This window comes from Salvia splendens, chromosome 3, assembly GCF_004379255.2.
Source record: "Salvia splendens isolate huo1 chromosome 3, SspV2, whole genome shotgun sequence".
Lineage (NCBI taxonomy): Eukaryota > Viridiplantae > Streptophyta > Magnoliopsida > Lamiales > Lamiaceae > Salvia > Salvia splendens.
The window spans coordinates 7,986,989-8,006,530 of record NC_056034.1 but is presented as its reverse complement, the minus strand read 5'-3'; the positions used below and the strand labels follow the sequence as shown (position 1 = coordinate 8,006,530).

Here is a 19,542-nt window from a genome sequence, read left to right as displayed (position 1 = left end):
ATAAATATTAAGTAAAAATGATAATAATTATATTATTATATTACAATGGATAGTTTAAATATGGATTATTTATCGTAATATATAATAATCATAATACATATGATTATTATTATTATTATTATTATTATTATTATTATTATTATTATTATTATTATTATTATATTTATGAAAATTATAATTAAATAAAAATTTTAATTTAAAATTTCACCAGAATTTATTGATTAATTATTAATTTATAAAATAATTATTATTATTTATTATTATATGATTTATATTATATAAATATATTTTAATTATGTAATAAATTATTAATTATAATAATAATATTAACAATTATATATAATTATTATAATAATATTTTTCTAATTATCATAATTTTAATTATAGTTATTTTTTATATTGAAATTAAGTAGCATGATTTATAATTTTAAATTATTTTTAAAATATTTTAATTAATAATAATAGTAGTAGTAGTAATAATAATAATAATAATAATAATAATAATAATAATAATAATAATAATAATAATAATAATAATAATAATAATAATAATAATAATAATAATAATATATTGCATTAATTATGTAAGAATCATAAAACTGGGAAAAAGAATACCTAATAAGAGTTGAGATTCAGAATCATGGAAAGTTGTATTAACTTTCCTTGTTCTCGGGATTCTGACTACTTTCCCAGTTTGATTAAAAACCAAAACAAACACATGAATTTAAAATTTATGGAATCAGATTACTTTCCCAGATAGAATCCTGACAACCAAACATGACCTTAAAGTATTGTTAGTGGAGAATGTGTCACACCTTATTAGAGATAAAAGAGTTTCCAAAATTAGAAGTTCATACTTTTCATGGACGGAAGGGGAGTAGTGCATACTACTACAGAGTAATAAAATACTACTATCTCTGTTTTCTAAAAATAGAAACTCTTTTCTTTTTGGGCAATTTTCTTAAAATAGAAACACTCTATTTTAGAAAAGTTATGATTCCTATTTTCTACTAACACACTTTTTATTTTTATCTCGTTCATATTTTTTCAATTTCATTTTGAAACTTGTGTCACTTCGAAAGTTATATTTTTAAGAAACGGAGAAAGTAAATACAAGCTCTATAGTATTTTAAGTATAACGATTAAATAAAGAGGGAACATCATTTTTGGTCCACGAACTTTGCCAAATTATCATTTTCGGTCCGTGAACTTTGAAAATATCATTTTAGGTCCGTGAACTTTGAGTTAGTATCATTTGAGGTACTTTTTACTATTTCCAAGTTTTTTTGGACGAAAATACCCTCAATACCTTAAAGTGTATATATTTTTAATAAATTTATCATATACTCATATTTTTTTATAAATATCTTTACAATAGATTTTTGACAAATTTTCTAAATATAATTTGACCTTCAATATTATCATTTAATTTTATGACATGCAAGTAAAATTGATTCTTCAATTTTTTATATTAATTTTCTTTAAAAATTGAATAAAGAACTTTCTTTAATAATAAAAAATTGAATAAAGATCTTTTTATAAATATCTTTACAATATATTTTTGACAAATTTTCTAAATATAATTTGACCTTCAATATTATCATTTAATTTTGTGACATGCTAGAAAAGATCATTATTCAATTTTTTATTATTAAAGAAAAGTTCTTTATTCAATTTAAAAAAAAAATAATATAAAAAATTGAAGAAGCAATTTTACTTGCATGTCACAAAATTAAGTGATAATATTTAAGGTCAAATTATATTTAGAAAATTTGTCAAAAATATATTGTAAAGATATTTATAAAAAAATATGAGTATATAATAAATTTATTAAAAATATATACACTTTAAGGTATTGAGGGTATTTTCGTCTAAAAAAACTTGAAAATAATAAAAAGTACCTCAAATGATACTAACTCAAAGTTCACAGATCTAAAATGATATTTTCAAAGTTGTTAAATAAAAACATTTAGAATAAAAACAACCCAGTATGTACCTTAAAAATATCACAGACCCAGTATGTACCTTAAAAAATAAATAAAAAATATAATATGATTGATATAAGTATGTATGTCCCATCATCAGAGTTGTGTGGTGATCCACCGTCCCCATAGATAGGCCATAGCTGCTAACATTTAGAATTTCTGTAGGACCACTGTTCCTTTTTCCTACCATTTATTCCTTTTTCAAATTTATTACTATGATTAATTGATTATTCTTATTTTAGAGGACTTTTTCCAAAGTCACAACTGTTCAAAAAAAATTTAAGCTAAGATTACTTGTACATATGTGCAATCCCTGCCCTTATTTATGAGTACATAGAAGCTTTCGAGTAGGCCGTTGGGCAATCCCAAAATTTGAACGATTAATAGGGTTAGGTCGAAATTTCTAACCTGATCAAATTATAGTTTGATTATCGCACCTGATAGACTCACAATCCGAATAAAATTGCCCTAAAATCCCTTTGACTGACCTATTGGTATTCCTACATAACATAAAAAGCTTCTTTTCGAAATTTCAATGTTAAACGATTTTTTCTTTACTTTCTGTTTAACTACCAAAGGCTTCATAACTCATAAAGGTGTAAATGGAGATAAATGTACATACTCTATATCAAAAATCTTTGAGAGACAAACGAGTGCATAGTATTTACTACACATTAAATGATTGAAACATATATGTGTTCTAAATTAGGTTTGAAGTCGAGCGTTTTTTTACTCCATATTGTTTTGTGTGTTATGTAAAGAGAGAATAAAATAAAGAAAGTGATATTTATATTTTTTGAAAAGGTTGGAGACATTTTAAAAAGAAAACCGTGTCACATATGAAGTAAAATATGTTCATGCAAACAAGTGCAAAAAATTTAAAATTGTGAAATTTGAGTACATGAAATGTAAGATAGATAGGTAGGTGCGATGGAATGAAAGATTAGAGTACAACATTCAATAGCAGCAAATCCCACATATATGCATACGTGCCATTTTAGCCTTTTTCGAAGCAAACAAAGTTTGAGGTACCCAAACCACTACTTCATGTATCAATATCACCCTAATCAATTATATGAAAATGAATTATTGACAAACTGCTATGTCCAAATTTCACGGAGGATTGTGTCAGTTATATCACAAGATGTTTTCTATAATTTGGGGTGCATCATCATGTTCTTGTGTGACCATATTTTAATACTACTTTTCCTTTTCAAACTCATGCGATCGATTCAATTTCCTAGTGATGATGGCTATGTTTCAGCTGATTTGGGTGTGTTGTTGGATGCAGATTGTAGATTATCCAATTCAAAATCTGACCAAGTAATTGGCATAACATACTACTACTATTAATTAAAACTTCATATTGTGTGGCCAATTTAAAAAAGTTATGTGCAGTTTTGTGTATTATCTGACAATAACTTTTATTACTACTCCATTAAACACACAAATAAACAAGTAATTTGACTTGTTTGAAATCTCAAATACCCAACAACACTATAGATCTACCTCTCGGCTCTCACCTTCTTTCAAACGCAACAGCACAACCATCTTTCAAATCAATTTTCCAAAAAAATCTATCAAACCTAGAGTTGAAAATATTTGTATTGTTAGCTTTTCTATGGATTTTGAAGAGGAATCATAGGCACAATATGGAGTACAGTACTCAGTATATTATAGTGAAAAGGAAGATTAAAGATGCATCCAAAAGAATTTCCAGCCCACAATCGCCCAATTTATCTTAGGATGTCCAATCCCTTATACTCCTAAGTATTGAACAATGAATTCTATCCCATTACATTTGACGTCATATATATACTGAACAACAAAATACATTTATTTGTTTAACGTATATATTTACGATAAACATACTTGTCTATATATATGTATGCCACAAGAAGAAAAAAAAAGCATTTTTATTTGCTAGTAAAAGTTGAGAAATCAAGGGCTTTCCTTGTAGTTGGTGGGCCGATGAACAACTCGGTCACAACCTCGGAGCTCAGTGTGGTTTGGCTCTGACTCTCTCTCACTTCACACTGCACAATCATTCCATATTTTAAACTTTAAAATCCAACATGGAGATGGAAGTAAATATATTGATGTAAAAAAGTTACCTTTTGGCTCAACTTGGAATTTTCTTCCAACAAAAACTTCTCCTGAAATTGCAAAATATTAAAAATTTATGATGCTTATCAAATGACAATGTGTCTACAGAAGCTAACACAAGTGTGTTGCATGCAGATCGTACCTTTGCAAGTAATTTTTCTGTTTCCTCCTTGTATAGTTGAGCCTAGAAGAAAAAGTATAGTATATTAGAGCTGGTTTACACATAGATCATGATGAAATGGTATGATTAAATTTAAATTACCTTTCTGGCCCTGACGTTGTGCAGGCTTCGCTGGAGCTGGTTTTCGGTTTCGTGGAGCTCTTGCAATGAATAAGCTCCAAGATTTTGCCCTAAAAGCTTCCTGTTTCATCCATATAATATTTATTTGAAGGAAGCAACTTTTTACAACTTGTGAAAGAAGAGAGAAAAGGCAACCTTTGGGAATTCTCTAGTAGCTCTATCTTCTTCATCATCAACGCTGCTTCATGCTTTAAATACTGCAACTGTATTAATATAAAGTATGCTATTGAATAAGCCATGAGGCCAAATTAACATTTAGGTTTATTCATATTTTTTTTTGAAATATATGATTCATATGTCAAACCCTTGAAGGCACACACTTTTAGTTTCACAGAAGATCCAATTTAATTCATTTATTCAACTAACGAGAAAAGGTATCTTCCAAATTCATGTATGCACATTGTTATTGGTGTGGCATATGTAATGTTGTCATGCAAATAATTGTAAATGAGCCTTTAATAGAAAGGATCACAACTTGCTTATATTTTGGATAGTGGTATTCCTAAACTTCATTCAGATTCAAGATAATTTAATTAGTAGGACATACCAGTTACCACGTGGAAATATGTTAGGATCACTGAAATTTTACTAGATATTCAATTACATGCATGTAAATATAGAAGTGAAAAAAATAATTTAACAAACCTTCATGCGTTGTTCGACTTCATTGCCCTGCTCTTCTCTTGCACGTTCAAGATATTTCTCTATGGACTTCTGCATGCTAAAAATTATAAACAAAATTAGATTTGATGAGATATATTCAAAGTAAAGTGAAAGATTTATTCTCCATCAAATTCTATACGTGTTCATAGCAATTAGTATGTGGACAACTACACATTACAAGCATCTTTAGTGCTATGATAAAATATACTCCTACTATACACTACTGAAATGCAGGTGAAATTATGATGTTTTTATTGATCATTGCATGTATTAGATTTAAATTCTGTCCCATAGTTTTTTCTTGTGTTCAAATTACTCATGCCTTACTATTAAATTTCCTACTCCATTAGTACTATATAAGGATAGTAGTAGCATGATTTAGAGTTATTATAAAAAAATGAAACTTAAGAGGATTATGCATTCTACATTTAGAATAATAAAGTAATACCAGTAACTAAGAGTTGCAAGCTAATTATTTACAAATGAATGGAAATAAAGAACCCTACTTAATATTTGTATAATTAGTCTGAAAAACAAATTAAAACAAAATCATGGTGAAACACAAATGAGACACCAAAAGTTGGATTGTTGATCTCAAGTCCTATATAAATAACTACCGTTGCTTGAAACCATAATAAAATGAATAGGAAAATACCAGAAAAATATACTTGTAGTTACCTTATTAATAAACATATAATTGGTACTGGTTTTATCATGTATATGTTCTGATCTTCTTTATTAACTGATATTGGTAAACCAAATCTCTCTCCAACCTTACATTTTCTAAAGATATATAGTTGTATAATCATACCAACCTATTTCAGTTGCTAATTAAATTCTATTATTAGTATTCTATACTTTTATTGTTTGGTAACTAAAATGATAAAAATCAAGTTCAGATGCTAGTAGCTAGTATCTTATAAAGTGAGAAGTAAGTGACTTCATGTATGTTTAGTTTACCTATCTAACACCAAAGGCAACCAAACAATCAAGGTAACAGTTAAAAGTGATACTCCCTCCGTCAACGATTAGAATATTGAATAAAGTGGAAACATATACTGGAAATTTCTTTACAACCAAAAAATAATACCCCTCCATCCGCAATTAAAATAATCACATACCAAATCATGCGTAGCTTCAAAACAGTGCTCAAGAACTCAGATATTTTTGAAGAACTGTGGTCAGATGTAATGCAGCAGAAGCTGGTAGCAAATACTACTACATATGAAAACTTGTCATTTATTCAGCCAGCTACCTAGTCTAAGTGTACAATTAATGTTGGCAGAATTTGAAATCTAGTTACCGTGCACACCTTATAAACCAATGACCAACCAAGTTTCGAAGGTTAAGTACAATAATATTAGCTCATAAATTAGTATAAATGTGAATAGACATAGACAGTAATGGCTCATAAAAATTCATCCTAGTTAACGGCAGATTTTGTCATTTAATTGAGTGCTATTACACATATTTCAGCAGTTAAATCGCTCAGGAAACATGTAAATTAATGCAACACCCCACTCAATTTATAGCAAGTACAAGTAAAATATTCATCATAATCATTTAGGCCACAGTTGAACTAAATTTTAGAAACCAATCTAATGTTAGCGATGCTCCTAATTATGCATGAGGATTCCAAAACTTGAAAATGTTTCGAACTTGTAACCTAATTTATATTTTATTCATGTTTATAAAATACTGTGGTAAACTCCAATAAGGCAATAAATATCATTTTACTCACTCCTTATAGGAGTAGTAGATAAAATTTGATATTAGACCCTTATTTTCTGAAAATAAGTACCTAGGCACACATCCACATTGAGAGAAATTACTGTTCCAAATGTACTTAGTCAATATTTGAATCATCATAGGGATAGAAGCATATATAACAGTGAATGAGAGTAGTACAATAGCAAGTGGAATTAAAAGCCAAAACAAGTGCACACTGATCAAAGTTAATCAAGAACATTAAATAATTAATTGTGAAGGAACAAATTATCCACTCAAACCGACTTAATTTGTTGGTTGGTTGCAAGAAAATGAAGAAAGAAATAGTAATCTTATGATTAAAAATGAGTGAAGAGCATAACATAACTCACTTGGAGCTTGAGAACTCATAAAGTCTTCCTTTTTGAGAGAATATGATCAAAGCAACTTCTGCATCGCAGAGAACTGAGAGCTCATACGCCTTCTTCAATAGCCCATTTCTGCGCTTTGAAAAGGTCACCTGCCTGCTTGTTGGATTTTCAATCCGCTTCATTTCCACCTTCCCTCTCACCATTTCCCCCCTCTTTCTAGCTATCAATCAATTTGATTGTGGGAAAGTTTTACAAAAAGGACAAAAGATGAACTCCCATGAATCCCAGAAAGAGAAACGAGAGAGAGAGAGAGAGAGAGAGAGAGAGAGAGAGAGAGAGAGAGAGAGAGAGAGGGAGTTATATGGAGAAATGAGTGAGATATTTATGGATAAAAAATGAGAATTGTAGATCAGGAGATTGGGGGAACCTTCCAATGACCCTATAAACCCTAATTAATTTTACAAGCCAAGAAATCAAAATGTGCTCAATCAAGGCGCTACAAGCTATGAACCCTAGATTTCTTTTTTCAAGAATTGACTAATCAAATTCGGGCAGGACTACGCCAAAATAGGAAAACTAACAAATGATAAAATCTTGTGCTAAAAAAACAAAATCAACCGCAACAAATCAGTAGTACGGAGAAGAAGAACTTGAGCTGGAAACCACAATGGGGAAGTAGAGAGAGAGATACACTGAATAAGAACAAGAGAAACCATTTCAACAAATGGAATGAGCCGAGAATATTTGAGCAACAAGAATAATACAAAGGGTTTTTTTTCCTTTTCAATTTTAATTATCTGACAATTATTGATGAAGACAATCTCTTTATTTTCATACCGCAAATTAAAGAATCCAACCTTTCCATATTGATCATCATCACCCCGGTCCTCCCACGAAAAGGGAAAGCTACACAAAGAGGAAAAGGCCCAAATAAAAATAATAAATAAAAATCCGTGTTTTGTTTTAGTTTTCTATAAATGTTGTTATATTATAAAAAATGGAACTTGACTGTTTAGAGGTATGGGAGGATGAGCTTGCAGAAAGAGGAAATTTTAATGATAAATGGAGGCAGTAAGTAAGTATAACATTAACATCATCGTACTTTGATGTGATGCGTCAACAAATCCACTTCTGACAGCGCATCTTATTGTACACCAATTCGAAGCCAGTGGCCAATTGGGTATCCCATATGTCACGTGGCTCCGCCTATTTGGCACAATTTAGGGCATCCACGGTGGTGGACTGGACACCGCCCTAGCCGTCGGCGAGCGTCTAAGGCGCTCGGCTAGTCCACTACTGCGGTAGGCTAACCGAATGGATGAAAAAACAAACCCCGAGAAGTCGGGCGCGGACTAACCGGCGAGCGATCGGCTAACCGATTTTTTAAAATTTTTTATTTATACTCTATATTTACAACTCATTGCACTTATTTTTTTAAATATTTGATAAACACCAACAATTAAAATGAATTTATCGTATTTGCTAATTTATTTGCTGGGCTAGGTTGTTGCTTGGCTAGGGCAGTGGGAAGGGCACGATGATGGGACATGAGGAGTTTTTGACTAGGCTATTGCTAGTCCGTTGCTATTGTGGATTCTTTGAGCAATGGAAGATACCGTTCCCTCACAACAGAATGCGGTCAGCATATGTTGCATGTGTTTCGTGTAGTCTCAATTCCGAGAGTGAGGCGGTAGTTGTTCAGTCATGTGCCCACGGCCTTTCATCTAATGGTGTCGCGATCTGAAGCCTACTCGCAGAGTCGCAGACCCGCGAGTTGCCTTTGTTGTTTGATTTTTTAATTTTATTAATTGAGGAAATAATTTTAAAACATTATTAAAAAACGTGGAGTATATGTATCAAACGAATTTCTATCAAGTTGCTGTTTTTTAGTTTTGTTCTCTCCCAGTACCTTAATACTCCTACTATATTTTACTACTGTTATCTTATTTAATTCATGACTGTTTTACATTTCAAAAATCTCTTTTACCCTCGATTTTCATTCTAAATTTTTGCATTGTGTCCGATAGTGACTATTGTAAGTCAACATATTTGATGTCTCCATGTCGGCACCCAGGGGCGGATATATTAACTTATTAAGCACTGAGGGGCATTTCCCACCTCAAATTTTCTCCTTCGTAAATCTATTATAAAATTTATTTCTTTTAATTTTTCGTACGTCTATTATAAAATTTATTTCTTTTAATTTTTCACTAAATGTCCCTCTTCAAATTCTTAAATTTTCTTTCTAGGTAAATTTGCCCTCTTCCCTACAAATTCATGCCCCGCCCCTGTCGGCACCAATGAGCATCCCAAAAGCAAAATGTCTACATCCCCCATATGTCCAACATGTTGGAGGCCTATGTTAAATGGTTAGTTTGTATGGAATTGAGTGAGTTTTTCATTGAGTATTACTCCCTTTAAATAGGGCATAGGGTATGATGTACATGGTATGATTTTTCCCATATAAAGAATAATCAAATCTCCTAATTCATACAAAATATTAACTCATTCCTTGATTAGAGTAATTGATTCTAAAGAAATCTTGTCTTATTTCTAACACTCCCCCTCAAAATTGAATGGTGGGATCTCCAACACTCAATTTGCACAGTACTTCTTTAAAGCTTCTGGCATTAACTGCTTTGGTCAGCAAGCTGGTCTTGTCTATCTCCTTAATGCCATTTTCAATATTCTCTTTAATAAAGTGTCTATCTACCTCCACATGTTCATTCCTGTCATGTTGGATTGGATTCTCTGAGATGCTTATAGCAGCTTTGTTGTCACAGTATAATTGACATTTGTTAGGATGCAAGTTGATTTCTCCCATCAATCTTCTCAGTCACAGTATTGCAGTCAAACCACTTTTAATCCCATGAAACTCTGCCTCTGCACTTGATAAGGCCACCACCTTTTGCTTTTTACTCCTCCAAGTCACTAAGTTCCCACCAACGAAGGTGAAATAACATGTTGTAGACTTCATGTCGTTGGGATTTCCTGCCCAATCAGCATCGGTGAAACCATGAACCTCAAGATGTCCATTCTTCGAAGTTGTATCTTTTCTTTTCTGGGAGTGAGCATAATGAGCCCAATTGCGCCTAGTCTTTGCACTTCATGAAAACCTTTGTTGCAAGCTACTAGTGAAAGTTTGTGGTGAACCAAACACTCACGTAATTGAAATAATTATAATTGTTTTGTTTTCATGGTTACCTTGGAGCCTACACAAAGCAAGAACGATTCGAATATTTCTCTTGGAATCCCAAATTCAGTTCCAAAGTTAAAACGGTTAGATCAACTCTATATTTCCTCGCGTGGGACCCTCATGGGAGGCAAGACATTGACCACTGTAGAAAACGCCAAAAAAAAAATATTATAACAATAAATAAATCCTACACCGACGAACGTCGAACCGAATTGAAATTTAACATCGGATAGAAGGTCTTTTTGAAAGTATCCCCTTCCAAAGGAATAACCATATATGGACTCGAAGGTAAGCTAAAATCACGATTTATTGGACCCTATGAAATTCTAGAGGAAGTGGGCCTAGTAGCATATCGCTTGGCATTATCACCCAACTTTGGGAACGTACACAACGTATTCCACGTCTCCCAACTTCGAAGGTACGTGTTCGACCCAAAACATGTGATTCGTCACGAAGAAGTCGCTCTAGAACCTGACCTGAGTTACGAAGAAAAGCCAGTAAAAATACTAGATCGAATGGTGCAGCAGCTTCGGAACAAGTCGATTACTACAGTGAAGGAGAAATGTCCCGAGCTTTTTGTCTAAATACTTCCTAAATTTCAGGACGAAATTTCTTTTAAGGGGGATAGTATGTAACGACCCGCTAAGACGATATTATTACAAACTATATTATTAGCTTGATTACCTATATAAGTGATTTTTATGCGACTAAATCCGAGCTACGATAGATTGTCATTGTTTGTTTTTACGTTATGCAAGTAAATAGAACACATAAAAATATTACACATATATGAATATAATATATTTAAATAAATAAATAAGGTGCCATAATCAAAATTTTAATGTCCGATACATCCAACAAAAGTCCAATAAAATTTAATACATCCTACGAAAGCGGGTACTTCAACGCGGACGGTCACGAACTTGAACCGATTATACCTACATCAAATTAAATGAACAAGTGAACAAATACTAAATTATTAATTTAATAAACAAATAAAATAAAATAAAAAAGAAAAAAAAGAGCAGATTTTTTCAGACAGAGCATTAAATGCTGCATTTAATTAGAGATAGGAATGTCAGGCAACTTGCTTACACCGTCCCTCCCATCTCTTCCATAAATCTCATTCCCTACTCCCTAAATCTCTTCCACATCTCAACCAAATCTTCATCCTCTATAATATTTGTTGCACCATTCATTTGTCCAGTCTCTGCAGCAAAACAATTATTCTTTAATTTCCTACTCAAGGTAATCTTGCAAACTTCATTTATGTTACACGTTTTTTTAAATCAATTCATTCGATCTTCTTCCGGCAGAAATCGAGAACCAAATTCGAGAGAGGGAGCTATCGATAATTCTCTCAAAATCCGTTGAAGGTATACTCCCTCCCAATTTCAAGTTTCAATCAGCAATTTATGCATAATCATAGCATCAACCGAACTAATCGCATAACTCAAGCATTTAACACAATTGAACTTTCCCACGGCAAAATCGAAATGCGAAAAGACGTAATTTGAGTGCAAGAACTTATCTTTCGGGATTGTTCGGGTTGGTTTCGGGGCTGTTCGGAGGTGGATCGGGACTGTCCCGTTTGAAGTTGGGGGTTGCGACCATGTTTCGGGGCTGCATGAACACCGACGGAGCAGCGGCTCCCGGCGGCGACAGCAACAGCCTGACCCAGCGGCGACAGCAACAACTCTTCCGGCGTCTAACGGAGGCAGTGGCTGGACGACGGCAGCGGCGGATCGGCGTCAGAACCTCTTCACTGCGACGGCGACTCTGGCAAAACCGAGAAATCGGAAGCCGACGACTTCGGCGACTCCGACGAAATCAAGGAAGAAGCAGACTGGAATTTGGAATTTTGTTCAGTCGACCGAGAGAGAAGAAGAGAGGGAGAGACGAGAGATAGGAGAGGAGAGGGGGAGCCGAGGGAGAGAAAGGAGGGGGAGAGGAAAGAGGTGATGGAGGTAACACGCCGCCGGTGGAGCGACGGCGACGGCGACGGCGACGCCGGAGGGATGAGGACTACAATTAGCTTCCTTTAAAACGGCACTGTTAATTGAGAGTGATGACTTTTCAAGGGTCTTAGGAGCTTTTAGGAGTTACGTATTTAGGATTGACAATCCTAATGTTTGTAATCAACGTTTGCATCGCATGAGCATAATCTAGGTGACTCGTTCTATCAAAGTAAGAATTGTGCTAGGGTATTGTAGTTGGAATTTGTATAACCATAACTGTGAACGCACATCCCTGGAATTCCCTTATCTCTATACTTTTATCTCCGTGATTTATTTGCAATTAGTTATCTATTGCTTTTAAACTTTTCTTTGTTTTCAAAAATTCTCAAATCTTTCGGTTTTCCAAATAGTAATTGAGTTTTAGTAGAGGATAGACAGTTTGTGTCTGGTTTCCCCGTGATCGATATCCAGTACTAACCTTTAGCTATACTATTCCGACTCTGTATATTTGTATGTATTTATAGTGCTATTAAAAAATGCATCAAGATGGATGAAGTGTCAAGTATTAATTGAAAATTTCCGTAGTCAGTAGTATAAGTTATTTATATTCAGCAAATGTATTGGTATCATTCAAAGAAAAAGAAATCAAAATCTAACAAGTATAAACCAACCAGGTGATCATCTTCTGTGTGGGCGGACGCAAAAATGCGTTGGTAAGAATTATATTTTCAAAATTTTATTTTCTCTGAAAGTTTATTTTTGTAATTTAGATTATTAATAAAGGTTTTTTATAATAATTTGCATAAAATTTGGATAAATTTTTAAAAAGAATAGAAGAAAAACATTTAAAAATTCAATTCAATAGGGGCTTAAGCTTGTCTGTGTGGATTCGTTGCCTTCACCCACATATATGCATGTTTTTACTTGACCAAGTCATAAATCCATGCTAATTACTCACATGAAATACAAAAAACATCATTTCAAATATTTTTTGCGACAGCTCATATTTAAGAGACCAATACTCGATTCATTAAAAAATTGAGAAACTAATGCATCTTCACAATATATAGTACTACTACTATAACGGTAGTACACATGATTTATAGGTAGGATGTTCTTTGTACTCCATATCATAAAATTTAATTATAATAAGGTGTTTAATTTTCATCATTGATGAAATAGATCATTGAAGTATTATAATTATTAGGATTTTGGATTTTTAAAATGTAACTTACAAACCTGTCTAACATTATTAACTTAATCGTTGATTAATCATTTGACCAAATTAACATATCAACATGTCTAAGATAATCAACTTATCCCTTGATTAGTGATTCTCAGTGACAATTGACAAAGACAGCCTAAAGAGATAGCTCGCTATAATTAATGAGAAATTAAGATACTGGTTAAATATCTAAAGTGTGGACCTGATAAATTATAGTATCACTTAATTTCTAGACGTGCAATAGATTAGTGCTAGCTTTATTTATTATCTAAAAAGCTTATATAGATGTATATCATGATTATGCGAAGTACTACTCTAAGAAAAGAGACCTCGTTGCTAGAAAAAATAATTTTATAACCCCCATTGCTAGGAGGTAAAGGTCGTAAATGTGCATTAAATGGTAATCAAAACTCATTAATCAACAAACTGATATGTGCACTCTATCTCAAGAATTTAAGCAATCAGTTTATGAACGGGTTAATTGCAAAAAATAGACCATTTTTAACTCGATCCTGATTTTCAACATATTTATGGAAGATGCACCATTAAATTTTTATTGCCATTAATAAACTTTAAATATGAACTTGAAAATCCTAATTGAAACGGATACCATTACCATAGGTCCAATACAATTTTTTTGCATTTTATAAATTGTATCAACAATAATACCATTTTTATTTGTAGTGAAGTAAACACATCCATTTTTTTCTACAATTGGAAAAATTATCAGGATTAAAGCATTAGCTTTTAGTACACACAGCCTCTCAATTAAATTTCACACCAGCGTAGAAATTAAAACCCATGCCTAAGTCCTTTTTAAGTTATTGAAATATTTTTGGGTATCTATATTGCTAATATTGAAAATAAAGTTATTGTTGAAATTATTTATAATGATAAGACCTTGTAATATTGAAGAACGTCATCTCCTTAATGTCATCATACTCCAACTTCGACTGCGTGAATTAAAATGATTAATGTACAAGACCAATAGTCTTGGTTTTGAGTCCACCATAGCAATTAAATTTCTGTTCATTCATCAACAAAAATAATGGTTTTCCAACTTCTGGAACAACTTGATAAATTTAACATCAGTTGTCAACAATATTTAATATGTGGGCACAGTTACGTGAAGATTACATAATCAAAGTTAGTCATTTTTCAACATACGTTTTAATCAGAGTTTGAGTCATTTTTCCCTACTTGATGCTGAAGAAATTACTTACGCATTTTAATCAAACCTGAGTTATTTTTCTATATACCTATTAATCAAAATTGAGTCATTTTTTCTACACACGTTTAGTTTTACGTTATTCTTCTACTAAAGAGTGTTATATTACTAACTCAATACTTAATTGTTAACTACAATTAAATAATAGTAGTTAGATATTCAAATCAAGACCTAGATCATCAGCCCGGAATGTTAATACGATCAACAAAAAACGTCAATAAAGGTATTAAGGTCAATTTACAACAAATTAGTTATAACTAATATTTGAAAAATATCCATAACTTTAAAATGCATATAATTTTCTTGATTTAAATTATGTTTTCTCACAACATATATCAAATTAAAGATAATTTCATAAGGATTATAATGAGATCTCACTTGGATATGTTCCGATGTTAAAATTTTAAAAAAAATTGAAAATTTTCAATTTTTTTGTACAGCAACAAATGTCAACATAGTATATAAAATATGCCAATATAATACATGTAAAATGTCAATATAAGCAATGTGTTAACATTCTCAAAGCATTGTGTTGACATTCTCAAAGCATTGCGTTGATATTTTCGAAACACTATATTAACATTTCCATCCAAAACCCTAATTTGGTAGTTTTTTATCTTTTTCGATTTAATTAATAAAAACGAAAATTACTCGTGATAAATTTTAGACCACAAGATTTCTAAAATCTTATGATTTTAAATTAGTTGTAGTTAGCAATTAAATGATGAGTTAGCAATTGATCACTCTCTTTCTTCTTCATTTGTAAATTTAATTGAGAAAACGATAGAATTGAAAACTATAGCTTTTTAAGTTTTTAATTTCTTTTCCCTCTTCATTTATAAAAGAAAATCCTTATGTTCCTTATTTTCACTATAATTGACTGAAACTTTTTTAATAGATAATACTTCATTCGTCCCAATTAAGATGATACACTTTATTTTTTAATTTGTCATAATCAAGATGACACATTTCTAGTTTTGATAACTTTCTCTCTTCAGTTAATACACCCAACCACTTTTGTCTCTCTTGAATTAAATATTTAATTTTATTTCTTTCTCCATTTAATACTTACACTCACTATTTCTCTCTCCAATTAACCACATTAACCAACAACTACTAAAACCATGTGCTGACTAAAAATTGTGTCATCTTAGCTCGGACGGAGGAAGTAGCAAGAGAAACGAAAGAAGGAATTTAAAGGATGAGAATTTTCAAATTCTTCTATATAATTGTCAAATTATCAAAAGATAAAATCAGATAAATTTTCTGGCAAATTAATGGGCCAAAGTTAGCCAAATCGTTAGAATAACATAGCCCAAATAATCAGTTACATTATTGATCCATCCCATTTATGGCCCATCAATTTTTCCACGTTTGAGGGCATCTAAACTCAATGAATGACCTCCAGAAAATGAAGAGAACAATCGGAGACCGAAAAAGAACAGCCATGCCAAACAAGAAATCTAAATCCGACTGGCCATGTGTAAAACCCAAGTCTAATTTGAAGATCTCTCACCTCAAAGGCGATGATCTGATTACTGTGAGTTACCCTTTCCATTTATTCAACAGCCATTTTCATTTGCTGTATCAATTTTTTTTTATATAAATTGCGGTTTTGAAGATTGGATTCCACTCCCCCTTGTTTTTGAAAAGTTTATCCGGTGCTGATTTTAATGATTGAATACGCTAATCATGTGAACTAATTAATCTACTGCAGTTTCTTCTTTTGTGAGGTTCAATTAGGTTTTGCATTTTATGCTGTCAGTATGCGTGCAACGGCTGTAATAGAAGTTATCCTGTTCTACGCTCTTTCTGTATTTACTAAATTGTTCCAGAATTGGGAATAAATTTGTTCGATTTTGTGATAATTTGGGCTGGATATGTTTAAGAACAAAGTTGTATCTCAATTGCTTATGTCTTTCTATTGATTTCATAAATAGTTTGTGATTTAAAGGATTTTGGACTTAGATATCAGATGATGTTGAGTTCTGAAATACTTTCGGCTGTATATAGAAGTTGGGATTGGATTATAATTGGTCGGAGTACTTGGTATGACCATTTTTATGGTATTGGCCAGCTTGGTTAACAATAAACGCCATGCTTTGTATTTTATTTTACCTTCAGTTCTTTCGAACTCGTCTCACGTTATGTGTGTTGTTCTTCCCCTGTTTCTGTTCAAGGTATTCAGATCCAAAATTATCTCACCTCTGCTGAGTCAAAAGCATTTAGAGATGCTGCTGAGGCAATTGGTTTTGTTCACCAAGGGAGTCTTGGTCCCACAATGGGAGAGGCTTATAGAGACAATGATCGGATAGCTGTTAATGATCCTGCTCTTGCAGAGGCAATATGGAGTGCTGGACTCAACAAGTTCTTTTCAGATTTCAAGATTCGAGGAAAAGTTGCAGTCGGGTTGAATCCAAATATAAGGTTTTATCGGTATGTGACATTTGCACCATCTGCAGACTTGGATTCCACTTATGTGGTCACTGAGGCATTGTCTTCTACGATGCTGAAGATTTGAGAATCCTTTGATTCAATGTGATCTTCCTGTGTGTTGTACTTGTGGTGGCAATCATGTATCTGTATTAGAAGATGTCTATATGCTTGTGGTTGATCTTAATAATCTAAGTTACAGGTACACTGCTGGTCAACGATTTGGTAGACATATTGATGAGAGTGTTGATCTGGGAGAAGGAGGACGTACATATTATACACTATTGATCTATCTAAGTGGTGCCCCTGGTAAAAGTAAAGCCAAATCTAAAAACGACAGTAGCTCTCAAGACTCTTTGGATCCACTAGTTGGAGGGGAGACTGTGTTTTATGGCCCTAGAAATGCTTTGGTCGCTGAGGTACATCCTATTTAACTTCTTTTTTGCCTTGAGTGGTAGCTTACATTTAAAAATTCTGTTAGTTCAATTCCTCTGTTGTTGTCTCTCTAGAAATAAATTGAGATTTAGTTGATAAGCATTTCTTTCCTAAAGGACTTCAGGAGGGAAACTTTAATTCTCTTTTTTTTCTTTCCTTGCCTTGGCAGCCCTATTCATAAACCTTTAAAACTCCTTTTCTTATCCTTGAAAACCTGTGCCTGAGATCCTAAGACCATTCCTACGAATTCTTAATCTTTTACTGAGTGTTTAAATACCAAAACAACTTTCCCTTTCTTGTTCAATCATCTCTGATCTTGTGCTGCACTTCATCTTATTGTCCAGAATGAAAACACTGAATCTCGAACATTGCAAAGTGCAATGATAAAATTACTAACACTGGGTAAATCTTTAGTCTCGTTGGTATCATATGGCTGCCTCCCACTGTGCTATCTCCTCTATAGTTTTGCACTTGTCACACGCAAAATCCAATAAAAGCTTTATAAGTTCCTTGTATTTGCAATAAATTTCACCTAAGCATAATGGCCTTACCATATTCATTAACTGAATTATTAGATTTGTAGAATTGTTATGCATCTGAGATTAGGGAGCGCAGTAATTCCAACCGAATTATTTAGCTAATTTTGTGGCACATCAGAGATGATGTCATGTAGTAATTAGATGATGGAACTATCAAATTTTTGCAGGTAGCTCCGACAGAAGGCATGGCTCTGCTTCACATTCATGGTGATAAGTGCATGCTGCATGAAGCTCGAAATGTGAGTAAGGGCATCAAGTATATCTTACGATCTGATGTAGCATTTGCTTGATTAAGGCATCTTCAAGTCGCCGTGTAGATTTCCATTGCAATGCAGACATGCTGCCAGCGGTGGGTTGTCTATATATTCGCCAAAGAAGACGTGAGTTTATTGGACCTCAAATTTATCTAAAACGGATTAATGTTTGGTAAAGTGTACAATGAAATTGCTCCTTTTTATTTTGCATATGCGGTTGTATAAGACAAGAGCACGGATGTGGGCCCGGACCTATTTTTATTAATTTTTTACTCTCTGCTCTTTCCCAAGAGCATAACACTCATATCCATGCTCAAGGGTTCCACCATTCTATTATTCAATTTAAATAAAAACATTTTTACAATATTAAAATGCATTAAAAATATTCGGAATACTATTACAAATTACAAAAAAAGTAAAAATTTTATAATTAAAGTCTTAAAAATTAAAAATTACATAATTAAATTTATAAAACTAAAAAAATCCACTACTCGTGGCTGAATTTCGCCCAAATGGATGATGAATGTGAGTATTTATAGATGATTTGGGGATTAATTTTTAAAAAAAAAATTAAAAAACACGGTAATAAAGCGGCTATATTTTTGGGAATCCGAAAATATTTTTTTTTATTTTTGGTATTATGTTCGATTAAAAAAAGAAAAAAAGAAAAAGAAAATGCCAACGACCAATAGAAAAGCGCCACGTCGCTCTGCTCAGCAGCACGGACGTGCTCTATGTATCGAGCAGAGCCGTGCCGTTGGCAAGAGCACAACAGCGGACAGGGGCGTGCCGTACCAGTGGCACGGACGCCGTCCTCCGCAGCAAGCACCGCTGCGGATGCTCTAATGACAACTACTAGTATTTCTCTTAGAGCATCCACAGTGGATGCCCGATCTCACGCCCGATTGCCCGAGATCGGGCTCGGGCGTCCTCGGGCATCCACTGCAAGCGCCCGAGCCCGAGCCGCGCGACCAAAAGGTCAGTCGTCCCGATCTCGCACCTGATCGGGCATCCATTGCAGCGTCGAGCCCAAGCCCGATCTCTTCGATTTTTGCATTTTTATTTTTATTTTTTAAAATTATTTAAACCCTAATTAAACCACTATAAATATCCAATCCTCATTCACTTTTCACGCACCAAT

At 32.8% G+C, this 19,542-nt stretch overlaps 2 protein-coding genes across 3 annotated transcripts; one reads left to right on the top strand and one right to left on the bottom strand.

The window, feature by feature from the left end:
* Positions 1 to 3,698: 3,698 nt before the first annotated feature.
* LOC121794697 (MADS-box protein AGL42-like) lies at positions 3,699 to 8,161 on the bottom strand. Of its 2 annotated transcripts, XM_042192977.1 has the most exons (8): positions 7,991 to 8,158; positions 7,155 to 7,825; positions 5,038 to 5,113; positions 4,528 to 4,595; positions 4,354 to 4,453; positions 4,234 to 4,275; positions 4,100 to 4,141; positions 3,699 to 4,021 (listed from the first exon to the last, which is right to left on the bottom strand). In XM_042192977.1, the coding sequence occupies exons 2-8, from the start codon at positions 7,334 to 7,336 to the stop codon at positions 3,902 to 3,904; spliced, it is 630 nt and encodes a 209-aa protein (XP_042048911.1). In that variant the 5' UTR covers positions 7,337 to 7,825; positions 7,991 to 8,158; the 3' UTR covers positions 3,699 to 3,901. The 2 variants fall into 2 exon arrangements, with proteins under 2 accessions (XP_042048911.1, XP_042048912.1); XM_042192978.1 differs by having other exon boundaries at positions 4,528 to 4,589; positions 7,155 to 8,161.
* A 3,275-nt stretch (positions 8,162 to 11,436) lies between these two features.
* On the top strand, positions 11,437 to 18,705 carry LOC121794696. Its single transcript, XM_042192976.1, has 7 exons — positions 11,437 to 11,577; positions 11,646 to 11,705; positions 12,962 to 13,000; positions 16,149 to 16,280; positions 16,929 to 17,176; positions 17,376 to 17,592; positions 18,315 to 18,705. Exons 4-7 carry the CDS (start codon positions 16,152 to 16,154, stop codon positions 18,435 to 18,437), a joined length of 717 nt encoding a protein of 238 aa, XP_042048910.1. The 5' UTR covers positions 11,437 to 11,577; positions 11,646 to 11,705; positions 12,962 to 13,000; positions 16,149 to 16,151; the 3' UTR covers positions 18,438 to 18,705.
* The last annotated feature ends 837 nt before the right edge of the window (positions 18,706 to 19,542 follow it).